General features: G+C 40.3%; 1 protein-coding gene across 1 annotated transcript in view; it reads left to right on the top strand.

Annotated features, from left to right (window-relative positions):
- Positions 1-13,146, top strand: part of ARHGAP31 (Rho GTPase activating protein 31) — a 149,065-nt gene that overhangs the window by 83,512 nt on the left and 52,407 nt on the right. The window contains exon 2 of the mRNA XM_049785946.1: positions 11,710-11,812. Coding sequence (XP_049641903.1) covers positions 11,710-11,812 — 103 coding nt within the window. The remainder of the gene's footprint in view (positions 1-11,709; positions 11,813-13,146) is intronic.

Raw genomic sequence — 13,146 nt, 5'->3', positions numbered from 1 at the left:
TATCATGCTCCTCCAGTCAGGGTATCAGTCCTTTTAGTTGTGGTGCTTCCACACATTCTCACCAGTGGTCATACACTTTAGTTGTGGTGCTCACACATTCTGTTTGTTGTGTTAGCTGCAGCTCTCTTGGTGCTCAAACACATGGTCAGCATGGGTCACATTTCCTGTCAACATTTTAGCTGCAGTGTCTCTAGAGTGCACAGCTCTTTCTGTGGTGCTCACTCATACTGACTGCAGTATGGCCAGGAAGCTCTTGCAGGGCTGGGGGGTGAGGTGGCAAACAAGAATTGGATGCCCCTTGGAACATGCCCCTTGTACATGTGCAAGACAGATATTTTAAGCTACCCACCTCCAAATCACTTTGTACTCTTTATATTTGTATGTTTTTCATTTGTAAGGTGGGGAGGGATTTTTGGGTCAAGTCCAGCTGTTCTCAGGGACCATTCAGAAGTGACTCCGGTGCTCAGGGACAAAAGTCAAAGCCTGGAATGGAACAAGTTTGGTTGCATGCAAGCCACATGTTTAATCTCTGAACTGTCTCCCCAGTCCCTTTATTTAAAAAAAAATTGCAGCAACATGTTGCTTATGTAAAATTTTTAGAAGAAATTTAAAAATAAATATTAACTTCAGGTGCTAAACACTTAACTATCACAAGACCTTAGGATAAGGCCTATGGTGATAAAATTTCAGACCTGGGGAGAGAGGGTGTTGAAAAAAAAATTCAGACCCATGGAAGTCAAGAGTATATAATCAGTCAGCTGCCTTCAAAGTGATCTTCTTGAGACATGGCCTTCCAGCGGGGAGGATTTGAGTCAGGTTGGCGTAACTCAGGACTTTTTCTATTCCTCCTTGCGTGCTTTCATGGAACAATGAAGCCACTTTACTTGCATTTGCTGCCAACCTCAGTTCCAAATTCTCAACCCTCTCAGAGTTCAAATACATCTAGGATCACTCGAGCACAGTCAAAGTCTATAGACTTTGAAGTCAGACAAACCTTGGTTGGATTCCAGTGCTGGCTCTCTTTAACTATGTGATGTTGAACAACTTCCCTAACCTCCATAAGAATCAACTTTTACAAATTCAGAAGGGAGATCAACATACCTATTTCATGAGCTGAATACAATTACAAAATAGAGAATGATTTGGGGGATTTCCCTAGCAGTGCTCAGGAGGCCTGGAAGCCATTTCCAGAAATACTTGGCCAACAGGGTCAGACTTTCAATTAATGCCAGGGCCCTAGGATGCAGTTCTGCTCAGACTGCGCCATGCTGGGGATCACCAGTATCACCCCAGCAGTGCTTGAGAGGTTTTTTTTAAGCACTGAAAGCACCTAATCCTTTCACATTAGTGGTTTCTTCTCTGAGGGATCCAATATTTATAGAATGTAGAAAATCCATCAGAGAAAATAACAGATTGTTTTGCTGTTCAGCAAAATATCTTGAATGCTGTGTTTTCAAGGCTGTTTTAGATGATGAGACACAGTATGCATTCACTGCCACAAAGGAACTCATCCACTTAGTGGTAGAGGTGAAATAAATACTAACAGCATCATTTCCTAGCTCTACATAAGAAAAGACTTATTGACAGGAAAGTGGTTTTTTTTTGTTGTTTGTTTTCATTTGAAGGTTACACATCACAGGGATCAATGACTGTGCTCAAGAGTGATCCTAGATGTATTTGAACTCTGAGAGGGTTGAAAATTTGGAACTAAGGTTGGCAGCATGCAAGTAAAGTGGCTTACCTTCTAGACTATTGCTTTAATTCTAAATTAAACTTTTTGTGATACTTTTTTGATAACAGTAAAAATATTCTGTGGTTCAGAATTACAAAGGGAAAAACAATGAGAGGTTTTTATTCTTAGCCTAAACCCAGTCCCTCCCAGTTCCTTTTCCTGTAATTAAAGTTATCACTTAGATGTTCTTCCATAGACATTTAATGTACATGTGTTGCATCCCATAATATGGATGCTCCATTATTTATATAGATGGGTTTTGGTGTTGTGTTTTTTTGTTGGGGGGTTGGGTTTTTTGGGGGGTTTTCTGGGTTGTTTTGATTGTTTTATTTTGGTAGGGAAGCATACCTGGCTATGCTAAATGCTTATTTGGGTTCATTCTTGGTGGGACCCTGGGGACCATTGAACCTGCATTAACCTCATACAAGGTAGACTCTTTCCCGGCTGTGCCATAACTCCAATAAAAACTACCCTATAGGGACCAGAATGATAGCACACTGGAAGGGCCTTGCACACAGCCTACTTCTGTTCTATCCCTGGCATTCCATATGGTCCCCTGAGCCTGCCAGGAGTAATTTCTGAGTTCAGAGCCAAGAGTAATCCTTGAGCATCACTGGGTGTGGCCCACACAGAAAAGGAAAAACTATGGGTAGTTCTTTGGAGGGGGGACTATATTAGGCTGTTACAAAATTTGCTGCAATGAATATCTTTATACTTATGAAAATGCTCTAGGGTTAGGGAAGGTAAGATGAATAGGCTATGAAATTTGATAGTTGCTCAACACTAACCATCTAAAACAACTTAGTTGTATACTTTAAAAAATGAATTTTGAGATATATAATTTGAATTATATCACAGTTTTCTTATGATTAAAGTTTTCAGGATGGGATATGATACAATTATAGAACCCATGCCTAGCAAGTGTGAACCACTTGAATTCTTCATAATACAAAACAAATAAAAAACAATTGTTTTACAGCTGCACTAGCATTGGGGGGGTAGTGGAGGGGGAAGAGGGATGCCTGCTGGGAACAGGAGTGGAGGGAGAACAACACTGGTGGTGGGAATACCCCTCATTCATTACTACGATGTGCTTTAAATATTACTGTGAAAGATTTGTAATTCACTTTGCCCACAATAAAAAAAATTGTTTTAGTTCTTAAGTAAGTTATTTATTTTTGGTTTGGGGTCACACCCAGCAATGCTCATGAGTTACTCCTGGCCCTGCGCTCAGAAATCACCCCTGGCAGGCTCAGGGCGATCATATGGGATGCTGGGGATCAAACTGGTGTCTGTCCTGGGTTGTCTGTGTGCAAGACAAATGCCCTACCACTGTGCTATCTCCGGCCAAGATAAGTTATTATCATTAATGGTTTTGTTGGGAATCAGACCAGTGGTCAAGACTCTGTGCTCAAGGATCATTCCTGGTGACCTTGAGTACCACGTAGGACACCAGCAATCAAATGCAGGTTACACATGTATAAGTGCTCTACCTGCTATTCTATATCTCTGGCTCCCAAAATAGATTTTTGTTGTTGTTGTTGTTTTGGGGCCACACCCAGCAGCTCTAAGGGGTTACTCCTGGCTCTGTGCTCAGAAATTGCTCATGGGATGCCAGGAATCGAACCCAGTCCATCCTGCGTCAGCCTCATGCAAAGCAAAAGCCTTACCACTGTGCAGTTGCTCTGGCCCCTCAAAATAGATGCTTTTAAAAAATAAAATCAACTATAAAATCTCTCTCCAAGGAGGATGGGCCTGAACATATTAAATGCTTTTATTGCCAATTAGCAAGTAGTTAATTTGCTTTTTTGTTTGCTTGCTTTGAGACTTGAGTTTTGTTTTGTTTGTTTGTTTTTTGTTTTTTTTTGGGGGGGGGGCACACCCGTTTGATGCTCAGGGGTTGCTCCTGGCTAAGCGTTCAGAAATCACCCATGGCTTGGGGGACCATTTGGGATGCCTGGGGATCGAACCGTGGTTCTTCCTTGGCTAGTGCTTGCAAGGCAGACACCTTACCTCTAGCGCCACCTCGCTGGCCCAGAGACTTGAGTTTTTATTTAGAGAGTGTCTCTCTAGTGGTCTAGGATTCCCCTACTGTTAAACCTGGTGGTATCAAGCCCTACCTTTATATAAAACACATAAGTGCTCCAGAGCCTTAAGCTAACTTTGTGGCCCCAATTAGCTTTTTTAATTTAAGAACACAAATCATAAAAAAAAGAACACAAATCATTGTACTTTAAAAATGAATACCACAGATTTCAAAGTTTTGTTTTTTTTTTTTTTTTTTTGTGGTTTTTGGGTCACACCCGGCAGTGCTCAGGGGTTACTCCTGGCTCCATGCTCAGAAATTGCTCCTGGCAGGCACGGGGGACCATATGGGACGCTGGGATTCGAACCGATGACCTCTTGCATGAAAGGCAAACGCCTTACCTCCATGCTATCTCTCCAGCCCATCAAAGTTTTTTTTTAATTACAAGTTTTTCACAGTTATATTTAAGGTATATAGTTACAGTGAATTAGGGCAATTCCCACCACCAGTGTTGACCTTCCTCTGCCCCTATTCCCAGCATGCTTCCTCTGTCTCCACCCTTAGCCCCCTGGACTGCTAGTGTAACAAGTTCCTTTTGTGTGTAGTTTGTTGTAGTTTGGGTCTCTTGATTCTATTGTTGTTGACTTTGGGTTAGGTATTTAGTGGTGATCATTTTTTATTTCCACTCAATGTTCATGAAACTGCTTGCCCCTAGTAATATCCAATTTTTTTCTCAATTTATGAAGCAGAACAAGCTGATTCATGTTCTATGGTTCTGTTGAAAAAAAAATAAGTGGGGATGAGCCCCTGTGTAAAAGCTATGAATTTAAATTTGAAAGAAGAAAGAAAAAGTAAACAAGCAAACAAAAAGAATTTTTTAAAAAATTAGGAGGGATGCTGGTGTGGAGAGGTGTTTTTGTTTCTTGTTTGTTTGGTTTTTTTTTTGTTTGCATAGACACAGTAATTGGGAAAATATGAAAGGAAATTCCCTTGGCCTAAGAGATACAAGATATCGCCATCCTTGAAACATACAGTCATGGGATCAACTACAGGCTACAGCCATGTTATTGTCTAATATTGAGGTCTTATTATGGTGCCAGAAAATGTTTTACTCAGTTGTGGTTGTCAAGGTCAGTGTTCTGTAATTAGAGATCTTGGTTTTTGCCTAGGTCCTATGACGAAGTCTAGGATAGAGTCTTTCTTTATGGTTCCAGAAGTTCTGCTCAGTCACAGTTGTTACAGTCAGTCTTCTGTAATTAGTGATCTTGGTTTTTGTACAGGTCAAAGGATGGAGTGTCTTCTGATTTTATCTCACATTAGGTGATGAGTTTAGGGAACCTGCCCTTAGATCAAGTTGTTGCTGTTTCCTCATACGTACCTAGCCTGGAGCAAGTTGGTGCCAGAGTGGTATTAGGGACTCCTCTAGGGGCATTTGATTCCTGGTACTGGTGCAGGGGACAGTGTCAGTTCTAAGATTGGGATCTGGGGCTCGGTGTGGACAGTGGATGTCTGATCTTGTGCAGTCTAAGTCAAATCCCCATGACAAGTGTTCTGGGTGTGAGGTGCCCCTGTATTATAAAATTTCCCAAGGTGGTGTACACCATTCCTCCAAACTGTACCTATATTCTTTCTCCTCTGACACTGTTGTTGTGAACTTTTCTTTAATTTCATATTAGGTCAAGAGGAGAGTAGAAGAAATTAAAGCAAGGTGAAGAGAGATAAAGTGGGAGAAGGGACATTGATAGGAACTGAGAATTCTAGACACAGCTTGTGAAAATGAGGAGCTTGTGGGTGAGAGAAACATCCCTTCCCTAAAGGCAAGAGAGAACTGGGCAGAAATAAAGTACAGGGGCAATGGAATATTACTTCAGAAGAGAGTGGGGGTCCTCTATGACAAAGGTGGAGGGAAGTGGACATTGGGGGAGGATGGGATACTCAAAAATGCTAAATGTCAGTAACGTAAAGGACAATGCCTAAAAAGAGAAAAGTAAGAAACATTGCCTGGGAATGGAGACATTGGTGGAAGGAAGTAGACTCTGGTGGAGGAATTGGTGTTGGACACTAATTGTATGACTGAAATTCAGTAATGAATAATTCTTTAAATCATGATTTTTTTAAATCATCTTTGTTAAAAGAAAGGGAAAAAATGAAGTACAGTAGCTAATAGAGGAGAGAAGCAATGGGGCCCTCAGTGTTAGCCTGAGAGAAGACTTGGAAAGTTGACATCAAGTATCAAATAAAAGTTATTGAAATCTTATCTCATCTTTTGAAAAAGTGCCAAAGAGCAGGCTCATTTACTGAACAACTGATGTGCTTTTTCCACACTGTCTTGGATGTACAACTGCAGATTCACAGAGGATTTCCTCCCTTTCAGCAAGATCTCACTCATCTTCCAAACTCTCGCTTTTATATATAACCAATGGTGCTAATGGTACACACTTCTCTGAGGAGGGCCTTGGATTTCTGCATCTGGGTGGTGTCTCAGGTTTTCCTCTTCAAGGAGTTCAGGATTTATTTTTCAAAAAGATGAAGCCATCATATATTTGGGTTTCTTCAGGGCTAGAAAATGTAAGACATTAAATTTTATTATCCCCCCAAATTATATTTACAGGGGATCCCTATGCACGCGCGCACACACACACACACACACACACACACACACACACACACACGTGCCTATGACAAAACTCAGTGCTCCTTTGCATGCAAATCACATATACCTCAACCTTTTGAATCATATTCTGGGCACAAAGCTGTATGAACATTTTAAATTATTTTACTCATTTATTTTTTATTGGAGGTGCTGAAGGACTTCACACCTCCAAGAGAAGTGCTCTACATCTGATCTGTGTCCCCAGCCCTAGCCTATCATCCTTCTACTCTTTTCCCTATTCCCTGCATTTATCCGCCATGATTTTTCTCTAACCCTGGCCCTTAATTATTTTTTCTGTCATCTTAGTCAAGATGTTGGGTACATGCAACAGACCTAAAAGTTACTCCAGTCATTCAGAAATCTCTGCCCCTTGCTTTTCCTCACCATAAAAATTAGTTCACATTTTCTGAACTTTTATGTAAGTGGAATTGTAGTGTATGTACTCTAATAGTCTATCTTCTGTCACAATTCATGCTATCTTTTTTTGGTGAACAGTGTTCCAAATGTACATACATATCACGAGGCTTTACTTATCACTAGGCTTTACTTGGAAGGGGAGGAATGTAGTATCTGAGAGAGGATGAATGAAATGTATAAATGTACTTGGTCAGTGCAAGAAGATCCAGATGGGAGAAAAAAAAAAAGACAGTTTGCACTGTGAAAGAATGACACTATTGTGATCACACAACTGACAGAATCAAAGTATTTTCTTCTAAACTGTCTCCAGCAGAGGCCAGGTCCTTGCTGGGTTAGCTCTCAACAGGTATAACTTGTGGAGGGACTTGGAGAATAACTTGATGGTGGCTTTTCCACAAAGAGGCCAGGAATTGAAGAAGTGTCTTTTTTCACTCTTTTTTGGTTTTTTGTTTGTTTGTTTGTTTGTTTTTGGGTCACACCTGGCAGTGCTCAGGGGTTACTCCTGGTTCTATGCTCAGAAATCGCTCCTGGCAGGCTCAGGGGACCATATGGGATGCCAGAATTTGAACCACCGTTCTTCTGCATGCAAGGCAAACACCCTACCTCCATGCTATTTCTCTGGCCCTTTTTTCACTCTTTATAAATATAATATGTTTTTACATTTTACCAGGTTTGATCAAATGGGACAGGATTTTATTTTTTGTTTTTCTTTCTTTTTTTTTTTTTTTTTTTTTTTAATTTTGGGCTGTACTCTAGGCTTACTTGTACTCTACATAGCTATCACTCCTGGTGGGGCACAGGGAACCAGAACAGGCTATGTGTAAGGCAAGCTTTTTACTGATTTTACTGTCTTTGAAGCTTGAGATAGTATTTTACAATGTTTTGTAAATGGTGACTGTTTTGTAAATCAGAATCAAAGATTTCCCAACACTTCCTGCGTCACCCCCTCAACCTCCTATTAGAAGTCACCGTTAAGGATTCTGGTATCTAGAGACAATAGAAATGAGGTTCGAAAGGACCAGCCCATGATATGAAGCTTACCACAAAGATTGGTAAGTGCAGTGAGAGAGATAACTACACTAACAACTATCATGATAATGATAGTGAGTGAGAGAAATAGAATGCTTGTTTCTAATATAGGCCGAGGGTGGGGGAGGAGGGAGATAGATGCATTAGTGGGAAGGTTGCAATGGTGAAGGGGGGGGTGTACTTTTTTATGACTGAAACCCAATTACAAATATGTTTCTCAAATAAATATATTAACAAAAAATTACATGATATAAAACTGTGAGTATGTAGAACAACAACTGTGAGTATGTAGAACAACAGCAACAACAAAAGAATTCTGGTATCTGATTAAAATTGAAAGTTTACATCAATGGTCCAGGAAAAGCGTAACAAGACAAACAAAAAAGACTTATAGAACAATCCGTGAAACAAAAAATGTTGATTTTTTTTGTTGTTTGTTTTACAAAAAAATGTTTTAATGTTATGTCACAATCAGCAACTAGATTTACCTCTGTAGGAAAAGATAAAGTTTTTTGGTTTCATAATAAAATCTCACAGAACTAGCTCTGTGGCACTAACCTTCAGCATCACCTGATAATGAGCACTTTCAGCTGTTTTGTAGCAAACCTCTGCTCTACCCTGAATCCTTGTATGTCCCCAATTTGATTGGAGACAAAAACAATAGTCTAAAATTGGAGCCTAAACTCTTAGTAGCCTCTACAACACTATATACCAGTCCCACCTTTAAACCCTTGTTATCCTAGAGATGGGCAGTATCTCCATAATCCAGGTATTCGTTAGAAATGAAAATATATCTACTATTCCTCCCACCCCAGCCCCAATTAGAGCCTGTATGTTAACAATATTTGAGGAATTGGGATACACATTTAAAAAAGAGATGCTCTGGTCTAGACTGATGATCTTTAACTTTGCCTTCCATTAAAAACATCCAAAGAGGCAACAGTGGCCCAGACACCTGATCAGGGAAGGCTTTGAACCATTGCTATGTGCGTAGAACTAGATGATAGAGATCAAATGGCTCCTTTCCCATTTACTGGGTAGGATGGAGAATTCCTACAACTTCCAACTCAGCCTGAGGCCTAGAATCCAAGAAAACTAATTCTAGTCAAGAGCTGGGATTATGATCTCTTCCCTTAGGTTGTTTTAATGTTGCCTCCTGTTTAATCAGAGCAATGGACAAGAGGTTCTCAGGGCTTCTGTACCAAAGCCAGAGTAAATTTATGTCTGAGCTCCATCCGGAATATGTTTTTTCCCACCTTTAAAACAAACAGCTTGAGGTGCTGCAGAAGAGAGCAGAGATTCTTCGAGGTCCCTGCCTGAGAAAGGGTGGGGACAGGATAGCCTGCAGCACCGCTATTGTGGGAGTCATTATAAAGCTGAGCCTTCATTCAAGGAAATTACCTTCAAATAGAAATATTTACCCACAAGACACAGCAGCCAATCTGAAAAATAGAAATCAGTGTTTGGCTTAAGTGACCATTCAGCTCCACCCCAAGGGCCCACCAGATTGGGCGGGGTGGGGGGGGGGGCGGGAATGGCAAAGCCCTTTCACTCATGCATTGCACCAAAATACTAATTTACACATCTGCAAACTACAAATAGAAATAATAACTGTCATTGTGGAGTGCTTCTTAAAAGCCAGGGTCTATGCTAAAAGCTTATTATGAGTATTATTTCAATCCGAACTGTGAGGTTTATTACCATGGTTAATCTCATTTTAGAGCTGTGGAGAGTAAGACACAGAATGAATACTTGTTTTGCCCATGTTTACAAAGGCCATTCAGTATCTAAAAGCCATAGACGGCATGGCAGATTACAGAGTACCCACTTAGGAAGCGAGTCAACCATTATTATGTAAATCATAATACACAACTTTTATAAAACAATTTTTAATCACTAAAATTCTACTTGCTTGCTCATTTCTTTATTGGTAGGAATTCAAGAGATCCTGTTGTGAAAGCCCTCTTGTGTGGGCTTTTTTGTTTTGTCCTGGGCCCACCTCATTGTTGCTCTGGGCTTATTCTTCACTCTAGGGATCACTGGAGTCAGGGATCACTCCAGGCAGGGACTGAGGGATCTTTATTGGATGTTGAATCCAGGTCAGTAAGTGCAAGGCAAGGGTCTACCCACTGTACTATCTCTCCACCCCTGCGTGGGCTTTTCTAATCAATGGCTAGGTTGGCCTATTTAGTGGTAGTGGGTGAAGGGCAATTCTCACCTTAAAGAACTTTAAGGGATCCAATGATTAGAGGCTTGGGCCTTTCATCTCCAGATCTAGAGAGGGGAACTGGATATTAATCACCCAATAACTGGAAATTTGATCGGATTTCTATAAGGGGCCCCGCCAATGTCCCAAAGGATATCATTTCAGTCACTTCTGGGATGGCAGATTTGTTAGGATCTGAGGCCGCAGTGTCCATACCCTTTTCCCGGGCAGCACATGCATCTGGCTTCTCCTAAGCGGCAGATTCAAAATAGAAGTCTTTTGCTAACTAAAAAAAAAAAAAAATGTTAGGTGTCAGGGAAATTAGAGAGAGAGTGTAGTGTGTAATGTGCTGACCTTGCTGGTGGCTGCTCCAGGCTCATTCCCTGACATCTCATCTGGTTGCCTGAGCCCTAACATAAGCTTAGATCCAGGAGTAACCCCTGAACTAGGTATGACTCCCAAACCAATAATAATAAATAAAATCTCCCCTCCACTATCAGCATTGCTGGAGTGGCTCTGGCAATCCTAGGCCCTGTAGCACCACATCCTCATACCTCTTATTGAAGAGTCTGGTCAAGCTGGTTGGATATGACTTTGAGTGACCTTTGGCCCCCTGAGCACTGCCTCCCCACTCAGGAAAAAAAATGTACATTTTGATCCTTTAAATCACCTTTGACATTCTGGCCCTTTTTCTTCTGGCTTTTGCAATTTTGTTTGACACAGTTGAACTCACAATGTATATTTTATTTTCTATCTTCTGTATTTTTTTGCCTACATAAAATTGCTCCTTCGTAAAATTTTCATAGGCAACAAATCTTGTGAGGTATAGATTGGTCTCTGCTTCGTTTTTTTTGTATGTAGCCAATAGCCAATAGTCTTCCTCCCTACACCCCTTATTTTTTAGTCTGCAATATTCACCTGGATGCTTTTTAAAAATTACTGGGCCTCACTTCTAACATTTCTGACTCAATGGGTCTGGAGTCCAGCCAAGAATCTGAGTTCCCAGAATTCTCCTCGGCAGTGCTAGTGTTGCCAGTCAGACCACACTTGCATAAGAAGAGTAACAATGCAACTGAGTTGTGGGATTTCTAAGGTCACCACTGGTTTAAAAAAATCTCAGGTTTTTCACTGTGTAAGATTTATCATTATATATTCTAATAAATGCCTGTCATTTAAATAAAAAAAGAAAGTCTTCCATAATAATTTATACAAAAATGGATTCTGAAATTATTAAAATAATTATTAATATTTCACATGTCTGTATTATTTAATTATGAATCTCTTGTATGGTAAACCTATTTAATAAATACTCTACACGTATCTCAAACTTCAGATAGTCTGAAATAAATCTATGTTCCATGCCTGTGAAAAAAAAAAATCTCAGGTTTTTCATAGTTTTCAAATTTTTAAACAAAAATAGAACTTGAAACAGATGAATTTTCTAAACTTTAATAAAACCCTGTGACTTTCTGAAAAATACAGAATATCCTGTAGCATCTACAAGTAATTATTTTCACTTATAACTCATATACATTCCATACTCACTTCTCTTTGAAGTTGTGTACCTGCCACTTTAGATGGATATCTTTAAAGGACAGTCAGACTTGTATTAATTCCTTTTTTGTTTTATCTTGCCCTTTATATAGTTCCATATGTACTGAAGAGCTGCGCAGAATTTATTGAGACTCACGGCATTGTGGATGGAATTTATCGGCTTTCAGGAGTCACCTCAAACATACAGAGACTAAGGTGAGTGGGAAAAAAAATCACCCTCCAGGGATTGGTGTGATAGAACAGTGGTTAGGACGTTTGCCTTATGAGCATATGGTCTCCAGAGTACTGCCAGGAGTGATTCCTTAACACAGAGCTAGGAGTAGACCTTGAGCACAGCTGTATGTGACCCAAGCCCCACACCCCATCTCCAAAAAATAGACTCACTTTTCAGATAATTTCCCCAGGATCCTTTCTCTAGCCATACATCAGTTGTGGGGAATATTAAAAACCAGATAGGATTTAGCAGCTGAACTGAAGACCAAGACTTGCTATTTTGAGTTGTCTATTTATGATATAATCAAGAAATTCTCTATGTTCAAGGCTATAGGTACTAGTGGCCTTGTGTATGTGAGGCTGGAAAAAAAAAATAGAACAGGGACCGGAGAGAGAGCACAGCAGCGTTTGCCTTGCAAGCAGCCGATCCAGGACCTAAGGTGATTGGTTTGAATCCCTGTGTCTCATATGGTCCCCCGTGCCTGCCAGGAGCTATTTCTGAGCAGATAGCCAGGAGTAACCCCTGAGCACCGCCGGGTGTGGCCCAAAAAGCCAAAAAAAAGAAAATAGGACAAAAGAAATTCTCTTGTCTGATGTAATTCTTTCCAGTAAAAATTCTTGAGGACTTTTCTTCTTCTTCTTTTATTTTTTTTTTTTTTTGTTGTTGTTGTTTTTGGGCCACATCGGGCGGTGCCCAGGGGTTACTCCTGGCTGTCTGCTCAGAAATAGCTCCTGGCAGGCACGGGGGACCATATGGGACACCGGGATTTGAACCAACCACCATTGGTCCTGGATAGGCTGCTTGCAAGGCAAACGCCGCTGTGCTATATCTCCGGGCCCACTTGAGGACTTTTCATCTATTTCTCTGTCCTGCAGAAGATTCAACCCCACGTTAGTGGATTTGACTTAATAGAAATTATTTCAGTGAACAAGTTAGGAAGGAAAATATGATTTTAAATTACTCACCTACACACCTAAAGGTGAATAAATAGATCCCTGTTATAGAGTTCAGAAATTGGATATTGTGAGTTTTTCAATTGATAAAAATTTGTATCTGATTATCCATCTGAGAGTAAGAAACAAAATGTCTGCATAATCATGCATTTCTCTAGTTGGTGCTGATACTTTAAAAAAGCATTGATTTTAAATAAATAAATAATTTATTATACTAATCCTAATTAATAATTTAAAAATTATTAACCTTATCCTTTGTTCTGGACTTTTGTCTATCAAATTAAGAGATCAGGGCCGGGCGGTGGCGCTAAAGGTAAGGTGCCTGCCTTGCCTGCGCTAGCCTTGGACGGACCGCGGTTCGA

This window comes from Suncus etruscus, chromosome 13 (assembly GCF_024139225.1).
Source record: "Suncus etruscus isolate mSunEtr1 chromosome 13, mSunEtr1.pri.cur, whole genome shotgun sequence".
Lineage (NCBI taxonomy): Eukaryota > Metazoa > Chordata > Mammalia > Eulipotyphla > Soricidae > Suncus > Suncus etruscus.
The sequence above is the reverse complement of the archived record's forward strand: the minus strand, read 5'-3'. Positions and strand labels throughout refer to the sequence as shown.